The following is a 13567-nucleotide window of genomic DNA, read 5'->3' on the forward strand; positions in this document are numbered from 1 at the left end:
CCCCAGACATACAATGCCAAATTATATGACTGTTATCAGAGTATTTTTCTGGTGAGACAGAACATAGAATTTATCAGATTTCCAAAAGGGCTGTTCTTCCCACTACCACCAGACTCCCGCCCCCAGTATCTTAAGAAACACAGCCTTGCTTTTAGCCTCTGGAACGACTCTGTCTTTTGGCTCATTTTCTCTACTTGCCAGTTCTATTTACACTCCCTATTCTAAGAAGACTCTCAGACTGTTATTAAACAGTTGTGAATTTAACTTATTCCTTTAAAATAGCACCTAGAGAGTGCTCAGAGTATTGACTTGCTTCATAGTAAAGAACCTCAAAGGGCTTCCCTGGTGGCACAGTGGTTGAGAGTCTGCCTGCCGATGCAGGGGACACGGGTTCGTGCCCCGGTCCGGAAAGATACCACGTGCTGTGGAGCGGCTAGGCCTTGAGCCATGGCCGCTGAGCCTGCGCGTCCGGAGCCTGTGCTCCGCAACGGGAGAGGCCACAACAGTGAGAGGCCCGCGTATTGCCAAAAAAACCCCACAAAAACAAACAAACAAACAAAGAACCTCAAATACTACCACAGCTGGTAGTTATAACAGCCAAAATAAAAGAGAAGTGTATTCGCCTTTCTACTTATGGTAATTCACTAGGAATAAGTTAGACACTAGACCCACCGTGCCCACATGGCATTCAGGAACTTCCCAAGATGTGCTAAAACATATCAACGGGGAAGGTTCTGGAAGGGTCAGCAATTGCTCACAGCACAGAGAATTTTATTCCTCCTTGTTCTCTTCATTGGGTTATTAACTCCAAAATTAATTTCTTGACATGGGCCAACCACCCACTTTCTACAGTGGCTAAAATATTTTTGTACAGCTTGTGATTTTCTCGGATGAGACTTTTGAAGACCCCTCACAGGATGTGGAGGAGGAGAGCCATTTGTTTCAAATACAGAAACTATGGCGTTAACATAGCGCTTCAATCTGAAAAAACAAGATGTCAGTTGAACACGATCCTTCTTTTATTTTGCTTTCTCTTAAACGTAAATTTCTCTTGAGGTGTATAATTGCAGTATCTTTGTTAAGCTTTTCTCGTTTTGCTGGTTTTTGTTTTTCTCTCAACAGCATCGCTTAAACCTTGTGACTTAGCTCCTGGTGAGGGTTGGTGTTTCTCATCTTCCATCATAGGATAGCCCCTTTAAAAACTATCAGGAATGATTAATTGTATTATTTGTGTGCATTTTATCAATTACTATTATTTGTGTATAGTATTATTTGTGTGCATTAAACCCCCAAGTTTTAGTCGTATAAACCATATTGTTTTAGCGTGACTAGAAAAAAATTAACCTGTGTAACTTTCAAAAAACAAATGGAAAAGTCAGCCCCATAATTATTATTGTTTTCTGATCCATTTACCTTTATTTAAAATAAAAGGACTGTTCAGAATCAGGGAAAGATTTAAATTTCAATTTAAACTTACAAGCATTTTCTACTTTTTCTTGTTTCCATGACCAAAAAAAGGAAGACAAAATTCACTATGAGAATAACAAAAACAATTAAACAAAAATTGAGATATATTGATACTGAAGCCTAGCTATGCATAACATGCATCTCAGTGTGTATCCAGTTTTAAATGACAAATACTGAACCATGTAAAATTTGAGAATAATGGATTAACTATGCCAGTATCAAGTATTTTATGTTGATTGGTCTCCTTACCACCAACGTAATGAAGATGCTTTGAAAGTGAGATCTTACTATTCGTTTGATCTTCAGAAAAGGGAGATTTGACTTCAGTTATTTTTAAGATTGTTAATGCTTCTTTCTTGGCATCATTTCACTTTTTACTATGATGTAACCTCCAATTGCATCCTTTTTTCCTTCCCAGCACTGTGATAAATACTAAAAAGTTGGCCTTTCCTGCCCTACAGACTACTTTAAAACTTGAAAACTGTAGGAAACTTGTAAAGCAAGGTTTTAAAATTTCCTGATTGAGTCCCTTTCACAAATCCCTGGGCTCATTATGTAATGCCCGCTCAGTATTACAGAATTCTGTAAGTTCTTCTTTTACCTGGTGTCTCTTAATGAAAGGAAAAGAATATTGACATATTAGAACTATTCCAAAACCACTGCTTCTGTAACGTGGGGTGATGGAGAAATACCTAAACCATTGTTTACAAGAAAAAATGAAATTTTGCAAATAATTTATTTCCTCAACAGAAAAAAATTGGGATGGGGAATACTTCAAACTCTGGATCTGTTTTGTACACAGGCTATTTCTAGCAGTACTTCAATATGCTCAACTGGATCCTGAGTCTCTATAGTGATCCGTCTAACACTTTTGAAAATGTAGCAATCAGTGTTGATTATTGCTTGATCAATTCAACTATTGGTAATGATAGTCATAGAGGCAGACCTGTTCCAAGTAACCACCCGTACGTTTGAATCAGTCTCTGCCATTTGTTCTTTATTTCCTCTTTTGTTCCATTTCTTCAACAGCCTGCCTTTTCCTCTTTCCTCTCTGAGAACTAAGAAATCCACTGGAATTATCTTCTGACACTTCTTAATCAAAGTTCAGAACTGGTTATGCAGTACTCTCTTTGGATACCGAGGTTGCAAATTCTCAAGTCGGGCACTCCAAGGGTTATAGAGAAGCATACAAAAAACAAAATAAGTACTTGGCCTCCCCGATTCCCAAAGGAGTTGAAATGTTTATTTCTGAAGATAAAATAAACACATGGTATGGTATCTTTTAGCTCAAATTCTTCTAAAGGAAGGCTCTGTTAACATATCTGTGAGAAGAGAGTGGATTCATTTCTTATTTGATGACATTGGAAGGATTTTTCATTCTACCTCATCGTTCTGATATAGAACCTTTCTTTCTTCTTGTTCTACTAATTTATACACGTATTTCTGTAACAGACCCAATGCTTTTATGCATTTTTCTTCAGATAAGTCAGCAAATACATAGAATGAGACAGAGCAGTAAAGAACATCAAGTTTCTGTCAAAACAGTTCATAAATATTCAGTAGAGTTCTGCAATACATAGGAAGTTATGAAGATGGCATTAAGATACCAGTAAATCCTAAGAAAACCTATGCTAATCAAGCTATCACATCTTATTATATTTTATTCTTTTATCACTTTATTATCTCTCAATAATATAAATGTGACCCCCCACCCCCCAAAAAAACCCCTACAAATCCTAATCTGCCGTGGCGAGATAGAATTTCCATCTTATTCTGGGTCAGGATTTTCTAACCGTGATCTCACAGTCTCTTGGTAGATCTGAAAGCCTAACCTGGCAGTTAGGTTTCCAAACCACTCGCCACTAACGCAGTCCTCTCTCAGGCATGACCTTCTATTCAAATACTGCAGGCATTCCCTGTGGGAACGGGGCCTGGCTGCAAAAGGAGTCCTGAAAAAGGGCTTAACTAGTAGCACCCCCAAGTCCCCTCAGTAATCTAGTGCCCTCCAGAAATCTACAAAAACCCAGCGTCTTCCAAAAGGTTTAAGAAATTCCACCTTAAATGGCAGGTTTGAATGACCTTCTTTACGTGCTAAAAATGAACTTTGTATTATTCCTAAGACTGAAAATATATTGAAAGAAAGAAAGAAACAGGTTTTATCATCTTGCTTTATAAACGTATCCATCCTCTTTAAGTTATTCCAATATAGAGACGACTAGCAACATTGCTGCCTGTTCCTCATTTGTAGCAAACTCTTTCAATCAAAGGAGCACTGAATTCAATGATTTGCACTCCTCGTACACTGCTGTAGTTAAAAAGTATTTGCTCACCACAGGAGGCCAAGCAAAGGCTATTGACATGCTTGCTTGATGTATGAAAAGACAAATTAGTCCCCTATCCTATCTACCAGCAGGGTACAATGACCGGACATGGAAAAGTCAACTCAAACCACTGAATGATATATTTACATTTTTTTCCAGGAAACTTCAGTGTTACCAAATCAACTGTGTCAAGTGTTCAACTTGCATGCAAGCTAATAGAATGTGAGATAAATTTGAGGAAGGCCAGGTGGTTTAGTTGACTGCGTGGGATGGCACTAGTGGCTATGGCTTCTCCTGGAGGAATCTTGGTAGCTTTGAGTGGGGAAAGGCAGAGAGAAAGGAGTTGAAACAAAATGCTGTTTCTGGATACGACTGCTTATTACTCATTGCCTGTCTCCGGCCCCTTATACACTCTCAGCTGTTTTCTAGCACTAAGCAATAAGGGAGAGGAATTTTTATTTTAGAGTCACTCAGCTTCAGTAAAGGTAGACTAAGTGAGCATGGTTGGAAACAGTCATGCTTTTCCTTCTTGTGCTAGGGAAACAATTCAAATTCCCATGGGTCTGTTCCTTAAATTTAATAAACAGAACATGTTAATTTTTTTTTTTTTTTTGGCGGTACACGGGCCTCTCACCGTTGTGGCCTCTCCCGTTGCGGAGCACAGGCTCCGGACACACAGGCTCAGCGGCCATGGCTCACGGGCCCAGCCGCTCCGCGGCATGTGGGATCTTCCCGGACCAGGGCACGAACCCGTGTCCCCTGCATCGGCAGGCGGACTCTCAACCACTGCGCCACCAGGGAAGCCCTGTTAATTTTTTAAAATTACCATATAAAGTGATTGAGTTTGGTTCTCACATGTGCCTTGTTATATAATTTGCACCAACCAGAAGAACACAATATTAAGGGGAAGAAATGCTGTACCTTTCCATTATGTAGATCATAACTGTAGATCAAAGATAGGACCAATAATCAATATAAAATGAAAATTCTCTAAATTTCTACTGTCAGTGATTTGAAGGGATAGTTAAGAAATAATAACTTGGGGGCTTCTCTGTTGGTGCAGTGGTTAAGAATCCACCTGCCAGTGCAGGTGAGACGTGTTCGAGCCCTGGTCCGGGAAGATCACACATGCGACGGAGCAAGTAAGCCCGTGCGCCACAGCTACTGAGCCCGCAAGCCACAACTACCAAGCCTGCATGCCATAGCTACTGAAGCCCGCATGCCTAGAGCCCGTGCTCCTCAACAAGAGAAGCCACCGCAATGAGAAGCCCACGCACCACAACAAAGAGTAGCCCCCGCTCACCGCAACTAGAGAAAGCCCGCGCGCAGCAATGAAGACCCAATGCAGCCCAAAATAAAGAAATAAATTTATTTTTAAAAAAAAGAAATAATCATTTTATGAAACTTTGTGAAAATTCAGTTAATGAACAAATGAACTAGCAAACTAACCACAGTTTTGTCATAGATGGGGGAAAAAAGTTATAAAAGATAGCTATATTATCTTTCAAAGTTCCTTGTAAAACCTGCTCTTCCTCAGCATTTATAAAATCCTATGCTCAGTTAAACTCAGTTGGTTTCTATATAAGAAGTTATAGCTCTCAATGCATATGACAAATACTTCTTGGGAATGAGTATATTATTATGGTGCTATATTGTAACTCATTTTAGAGTAGTAAATAATGTTATAATAATAATAATACCAGAAATAATAAAAGGAACCAACCTAAACTTGTCCAAATCAAGCACAGATAAAGCAGATTTTTTAAGCCTAAATATCCATCTTTTATTCATTCAACAAACATTTGTGATAGACCTCCTATGTACAAGACACTAGTCCTAGTTCTCAGTGGGCAAAGATTTTGAAGAGTTGCTAACTGGAGATTTGAGGGTACCTAACTAACTATAGTAATATAGGATTGAAACTCTATATATTTTTTCTACTTCAAGCTCACATGAAGCAATGTCTACTCATCAAGTAAAAAATCCCTGGTCTTGGGCTTCCCTGGTGGCGCAGTGGTTGAGAGTCCGCCTGCCGATGCAGGGGACACGGGTTCGTGCCCCGGTCCGGGAAGATCCCACATGCCACGGAGCGGCTGGGCCTGTGAGCCATGGCCGCTGAGCCTGTGCATCCAGAGCCTGTGCTCCGCAACGGGAGAGGCCATGACAGTGAGAGGCCCGCGTACCACCAAAAAAAAAAAAAAATCCCTGGTCTTAGTTTCTGCAGTCTATTTTGAGGCACAGAATTTAGTGGCAGGTGAGTTCCAAGTCCATCTTACCTAGGCAGTCTTCGTAGGAGAGAGAAGCAAATCACATAAGGGTTTAGTGAGAAAAGAGAGTTAGCCAATAGGGCTTACAGTCTTACTTCTACCACTAAACACCTGGGTAAACTTGAACAAGCATTTTAACTTCTCAGAACTGTGACGTTTTCACCTATTAAATAAGGGGGGTATTAATGGATGTTTTTCAGGTCTCTTCCAGCTCTAAAATCTAAATGAAGTGAAAACACTATGAGAAATGTTGAAAGTGATAGATAAATGTGGTGATGATGATCATGACTCAAGGCCTGTGTATAAGTAGACTTCTGTCTACCCCCATATCTGTTTCAGTTTAGTACACCTGCTTTCGTGCCTTCTTTTGGCCCAAGAGTACATGGCAAAGCATCCTTAGCCCAGGGGATTGCCAGGCTGCCTGCCCTCAGCCTCCTCCCTCCATGGTGCCCAATGTTCTCTCCTGAATAAAAGTGAAGCCACAGGACAGAGGAGTTCAGATGTCCCTGCTCAGCCTCCCTGACTGCAAAGGTGCTACCAGAGAAGTGGTAGGTTGAGTCAAGCAGACTTTAACCAAATACTGGCCTTTTCTATACTCATATTCTTGTTCTGTAAAATCGGGGTCATCATACCAGTTCAAAAGATGGTTATGAGGATTAATCAAAGAAAGCATGAGAAGTATGTATACATCGTGGTAGTAGCTGATAATACTGTTATTGCTGTAGTCAAGGCTCAGAGCATGCATCACTTCTGCTGTACCCGCTGCTAATTAAAGAGATGTTCCAAAGAGACCATGCAAACCCTAAGGATTCCTCACCAAAGCTACACAGGAATATACATGCCTGTCATCCATTCTTATCCACCAAACAGCAGCGACAATCGTGCTTGTTTCTCACAAGGCAATTTCCTCTGCATGGTTTCACTGGATTTTCGAAATTAGGCTGTGAGGCACGTAAAGCAAGTCTTGTTTCCATCGCAGCGCTCAGGCCACTGCGTTGCACCATTCCAAAGTGTGGCGCTCCACGGGGTGCCATTCATGTAGAATACAATGTGAGCGGTACCCCCCAGGGTCATGCAGAGCAGCGCTACTGCCACTTTCAGAATAGGAAACAAGCTCAGAGAGGTTAAATGAATTGTCCAAGGTCATACAGCAGAGGAGGAAAAGATTCTGATCTCCAAGTCAGTTTATAACTCCAGCTATTCTGTGCTTTCCCCTACGCTGTGTGACCTTTATTACAGTACATACATGAAGACTACGACAGGGTCAAATTCCAGGATACCCCAAAGCCTAATATGGGATGGAGAGGTTGGCACTGAGAATTTGACCCTGTCACAGTCCTCAAGAGACTGAAGGACAAAGTCCTCCCCGTGTCATAGTGTGATGTGGCCCATTGCGACTCAGTCTTGCTCTAGACGCCCTATACACTCAGGACATCATTTTGTGGAGAGGAAGCGCCTGCACATCTAAGTAAATCAGGCTGTGGAGATAGTGGCCTGCTCCTCCTCACCGTATGACTGGCTTACGTGAATATTCAAGAACCAACACCCCTACAAAATCGATTGTATCTCCCACCTGTGTTGTCATCTTATCACAATCTGTGCTGTGTGCCAAAGGGCACATTGCAGTGTTAAAGAAAGACTCGGAGTTTGAGAAAAGTGACAGAAACAGTTATTAAAGTGCTGCAATGGGGCTTCCCTGGTGGCGCAGTGGTTGAGAGACCGCCTGCCGATGCAGGGGACGCAGGTTCGTGCAGCAGAGCGGCTGGGCCCGTGAGCCATGGCCGCTGAGCCTGCACGTCCGGAGCCTGTGCTCCGCAGCGGGAGAGGCCACAACAGTGAGAGGCCCGCGTACCACACACACACAAAAAAAAAAGTGCTGCAATTGGACTCCATGCAAAATGAGAGTGACTTCCTCATACTCACTAACCTCCAAACAAAATAACCATCAAGAAATATTAAAACACACATTTTATTAGTTTCATTTAATTTCTTAATTGCTCCAAGTCAGTTTACCCATTTATTGCTGTGTGAAATGCTTAGAGGCAAGGCGCACATTAAAGGGATTATTTCCATGTAATCCCTCCCTCCCAGAGGGTAGGAACCCATCACTTATGAATCCTGATTTACGTACGCTCTGTAACAATATCAAATGGAGGAAATAGTTACTGTGAAATTATAGAGTCAGTAGTTGGGTAATACAGGAGAGCGTAATTTAATAGAAAAGAGAAAGTACCTCATTTTCAGTGAAAGGTATACAAGCCTTTCTCAGGAATAGCTTATCAACCAAACTGAATTTAGCCTCCCATTTTTTGGCCTCTACCTCTGTTAATTGATAGATGCTGAAGATGTGTTGACTGTTAAGAGTTTAATCAAATGGTGTCTGGGAGTCGATGTGATCATTTTACCAGGGCTTGGAGTTCTGGGGATAATAATTGCTCTGAGTATTCCGCTCACTGTGACAGTATGCCCACCACCAGCCTTCCTTCTTGGCAGGAAAATGAGTGCAGGCAGTCGGGTGGAATTTGGAGGGATGCTGCAAATTACACAGGAAAGGCAGGTGAGGTAGGAAGCGGTTCTAGGTAAATATCCACCAAGAAACCTGTGACAGTCTGAACTTCTGGCAGTTTCTGTAGCACATCATAGCTGGCCTGAGACCATTAAACTCCAGAGGAATGGGAAAGCCATTAGTGACCCGGGAAAGAGCTTTTTCTTGTTCTGTTGCTAACACATCTCTCCCTGCCATTGTACCTGTAACCCAACTACATTATTTTAGGACCATGATTGCTATTCTTGGAAGGAGGTAAGAGTTATAGCATCAGAGGAGTACAGAGGTAAGGTCAGTCCTTACGAGTGTCTTCTGCCCCTCAGAGAGCACATGCCCCAGACACGGGCCACGCCTGACAGCATTGCAAAAGGCAGTGCTTCCATTCCAGGCTGGCCCTCTTCTGATATTTGATATTCATTCTCTACCTTTAGCATCAGCCTAATACAAAGAGTATACAAAATAAAACATTTTTTAAAGCCCTCAAGGAGGTTTGTACCATGTATTTTATTAGATTGAAGGCAAAACAAGCTGATACCAGCAGAAAAAAAATGGCTGCTTCAGACCCCAGCTGACCTCTTTTGCATGGAAAATTCTCCATATGATTACGGAGCTAATGAGTAATATTTAATGAAAACATTATGCCTTTGCATATATTTGTAAGCAGCACTTCTTCCATTTAAATTTACATAGAAATAAGCTGATATGTATAAATACACATCCTGGAAATCTGTGTATTTTAAGGAAAATCCTCCTCCGCTATCTCTGGTTGTTTCTATACAAAGCTCAAACTTCTCAATAAGCAAACTGTAGAATTCAGTCAATCATCCGGTTGACACCAAACATGCGAGAATTTGATGATGCGTGGATAAAACAGCTGAACTCAGGCAGACGCATCCACATTTCACAGAATGGTTTGGCTTTATGCAAACAACAGTGTATGAGGAAAAAACTGGGCTAAACAATTGCTAAATAAATACATGTGGGAAATAAAAACTTTCTCTTTCAATTTCAAGAATCCTTAAGCGTGTGAGGATAAAGACTAAGGACCAGGATTGTTTCCGGAGGCTTCATAGATTTCCTTTTCTGTTCAGAAGCTGAATCGCAGTGGGGCTAAATTTTTTTTTTTTTAACATCTTTATTGGAGTATAATTGCTTTACAATGGTGTGTTAGTTTCTGCTTTATAACAAAGTGAGTCCGCTATACATATACATATATCCCCATATCTCCTCCCTCTTGCGTCTCCCTCCCACCCTACCTATCCCACCCCTCTAGGTGGTCACAAAGCACCGAGCTGATCTCCCTGTGCTATGTGGCTGCTTCCCACCAGCTATCTATTTTACATTTGGTAGTGTATATCTGTCCATGCCACTCTCTCACTTCGTCCCAGCTTCCCCTTCCCCCTCCCCGTGTCCTCAAGTCCATGCTCCAGTAGGTAAATTTGAAAATGAAAGCCTGTGACAACTTTCTTTCCCACTCTTCTTTCTCTTCGTCCTCTAGGTGGAGCTGACAGGCAGCAGCGTCTTTGACTATGTCCACCCCGGGGACCACGTGGAGATGGCAGAGCAGCTGGGCATGAAGCTCCCGCCCGGGCGGGGTCTCCTCTCGCAGGGCACCGCTGAAGATGCAGCCAGCTCAGCATCTTCCTCTTCCCAGTCAGAAACCCCAGAGCCAGGTGGGACTTGCAATTCCAACATGTGGGTTGGTGGGCAGGACCTTTGCCAATGATTGCACTTGAGTTGCCAGTGTGAAGAGACTATAAATAGGTCTAATGGTATTTAACAATTCCATGCAGCTTTCTGTCCTGGGCAGTAATTAAGTAAGGAAGAGATTTGAAAATAAGAAGACATTTTAATAAGTATAATCCAGAGATCTGATTTCAGGTGAACAATACATACAGCATGTACCCATTCCTTTAGTTTCTCTTTCAAATTAATGGAGAGAAAAGGTTCACATTTGGAAAGCCGTCTGCCTTTCATTGTTACCACGGCTAAATGTAATGCATTTATTTATTATTCAGCAAAATTGATGGCAGAGACTTTTTGAATATTAGCTTGTGGAGAATTAAAAGTATTAGGGGCGTGCAGAAATCTTGGTGTTTTTTTTTTTTTTTTAAGCATCAGAAGGTACTTGAAAGATGTGAACAGATAAATTAAGGCTAAAAAGAAAACAGAAATGGCTACATTTTAAACTGCCTTTCCACCCTCAGTATTTAATTAGATCAATTGTATAGAGGAATGAACAGAGGTGACATTCCTCATTGGGATTCCTTCCAGGACTCTTATAGACTTTGCATTCAGAATGTTCCCATTTTCATTGTGTTGTACTGATGATAATTTAAGTATTAGGGGAAAATCCATTTATAAATTAAACAAAATGACTTGATATCCATCAGTCCCCTAGTTCATCAAGCTGTTCAAACACGGGGAAGATTGGCTGGTCGGCCTGGGTCTTCCGAGAGCGCTGGTAATTAGATCTGCGAAGGATTTATTCTTTGCTGATTGGGGCTTTAAATTAATTGAAGTTCCACATTTGTGGTTTTGTCCTTTTTGTACTTTTTTAGAGGAGATATTTCATATTCTTGTGTGGTGGAGTGCTTGGCCAAGCAGCAGTGGTTTAAATGTTAATTTTTCTCATGAGAAGTTTAAGATTTTTAATGAATCAAGGCCTGATTTGAAGTGCAAAGTTTTATTTGCTTACTTGGGAAATTATTTTTGCCCTCTAAAGACGTTTGTACTTTACTTGATATGTTGTTTTAAAACAGATTCGCAGCACAAAAGCATTTTGTGAAAGAGAAATGGAAAAAAAAAAAAAACCCAAAACCTATCTTAAGGTTAATGTTAAAATAACTCTACATACTTCCAAGAAAATAATTTGGTCTGCTTAGAAGTAATCACAGCGTGTTTGCACACACAGAAGGGCAAAAACATATTTGCCTCTATTGGAAATATTTTAATTCCTTCTAGAATCAATCCATGTTTCCCCATTTAAGTTAACTGCAGCTTCCAGGGCATTATTTTGTAGCATTGGCGGGGTGGGGGGGGGCATCCTTCTCCAGTGAACCCCATGCATGAGAAAAGAGTATTTAAGACTACTCTTTACCATTTAAAGATGAAAATAATTTCGTTCCAAGAGGTCAGGGGAGTCATATATCCTCATAGCATAGCTCACTGACTTCACTGAATAGACGCATCAGTGAGATCACTGGACCTGCTTTTTAGTCAATAGAATGTTTATATTTGGGCATATTTGAGAAGAAACACATGAAAATAGTTTTCTACTCCGTTCTGGAGTTGGACTGGGAAACAGGACTGCTCATGACTCTTAAACACTCAGTGCATAAGAAATCAAGTTTATAAACCTTGGTATGAACTAAGACCTTGGAAAAGTGGACTTTGTTTCCCTGAATCACAAACCCGCAAGTTAAGAAGAATCTTCAACAATCCTTTAATCCAACCTCCAATTTATGCAACCATCCCTTTACAGCAAAACCAACAGATGCCCTTCCAATCTCTGCTGGCACTCATTCCTAACAGGAAGCTAAGGAACATACAGGGCTTCCCACCCTATTGGTGAGCAGCTCTGATAGAAAGTTATGCCTAATATGGACCCGGAACCTACTTTGCTGCATCTTCTCCCCCACTGATCGGAGGTCTGCCCTGTGGGACAACACTTCAGATTTACTCTTCCCTCCCCATCACAGCCTCTCAAATATATGAAGTCAGATTCACCAAATTCTTCCTCCCTCCTTCCTTCTCCTTTTCACATCAAACGACCCTCATTCCACAACCATTATTCAATGGCATGTTGCTAAGACCGTCACCATCCTAGCCACCCTCACCTGGCTGTGCTTCCATTTGTTGGTGACCCTCTAAAAATAGTGTTCTGAGAGCTGAGTGCAGCCTCTGAATGTATTGTGACTAGTACAAAGCAGAGGGACTGCCACCTTTCTTGGTTTAGGCTACTATACTCGTGTTATGCAGCCCACGGTTGAAGTAGGTCCTCTTGGCAGCCAGGTCCCACTGTTGATTCATATTGAACTTGATGTCTCCCCCAAACACATGTTAAGGGTGACTTGTACCTTGGAAGAGAAAAAAAAATCCACAGCCTATAAACCAGTTCTACTAGGATATCCTAAACTAGAGTCAAATCAACCCATTTAAGATTAAATATAAAAACTCTGATAGGGATTCCCTGGTGGTGCAGTGGTTGAGAGTCCGCCTGCTGATGCAGGGGACACAGGTTCGTGCCCCGGTCTGGGAAGATCCCACGTGCCATGGAGTGGCTGGGCCCGTGAGCCATGGCCGCTGAGCCTGCGCGTCCGGAGCCTGTGCTCCGCAATGGGAGAGGCCACAACAGTGAGAGGCCCGCGTACCGCAAAAAAAAAACACACAAAAAATAAAAAACTCTGATAAATCCCATGCCTTCCATGAAGCACCAGGGTGTGCTCAGTTCCACTTAGCATCCTTTAATTCTAGTTATCAGAGAAAGAAGATACCTCCTTTATACAAGGACACTTCATTTATCCGTGAAGTATGATTGAAAATTTACTTGGGTTTCTTTCCCCTGTTTTCCTGGCCTTCCTTGAGCCATCCTAACTAGTAAAATGGAAAACCCTGCTTTGCACATTCCTTAACAACTTGGGCTCATTAGCAACAATCGCATTAGGAAGTGTCTCTTGTTGGAGAGTGTATTTCTCACCATTAGAGAATGTTAAACTGGCTTTGCCTTAAAATTCTGTAGTGTTAGTTATTTGCAATCTTTGGCTTAAAAAGGCAATTAGATTGACTGCTCAAATACTGAAAGGCAGTGTAGGATGCTACCTTTAACTAAATATCTTCACTAATGCAGATCATTGCTCCAGGGGAATTACTTTAAAAGTTCATGTCAGGCACTACATCCCAAAGCTGCTTATGTTTCTTAAAAGCTGAAAGAACTTTAACAAGATTTTCTAATTCTTAATAACATG

General features: G+C 41.4%; 1 protein-coding gene and 1 long non-coding RNA gene across 6 annotated transcripts in view; one reads left to right on the forward strand and one right to left on the reverse strand.

Annotated features, from left to right (window-relative positions):
* NPAS3 (neuronal PAS domain protein 3) overlaps positions 1–13567 on the forward strand; it is an 867013-nt gene that overhangs the window by 727400 nt on the left and 126046 nt on the right. For all 4 annotated transcript variants that reach the window (XM_049705378.1, XM_049705380.1, XM_049705379.1 and 1 more), the window contains exon 5: positions 10099–10273. In XM_049705378.1, coding sequence (XP_049561335.1) covers positions 10099–10273 — 175 coding nt within the window. The remainder of the gene's footprint in view (positions 1–10098; positions 10274–13567) is intronic.
* Positions 1–13567, reverse strand: part of LOC117198738 (uncharacterized) — a 251853-nt gene that overhangs the window by 35955 nt on the left and 202331 nt on the right. The gene's annotated exons all lie outside the window — the stretch shown is intronic.

Source organism: Orcinus orca, chromosome 2 (genome assembly GCF_937001465.1).
Source record: "Orcinus orca chromosome 2, mOrcOrc1.1, whole genome shotgun sequence".
NCBI classification, from domain to species: domain Eukaryota; kingdom Metazoa; phylum Chordata; class Mammalia; order Artiodactyla; family Delphinidae; genus Orcinus; species Orcinus orca.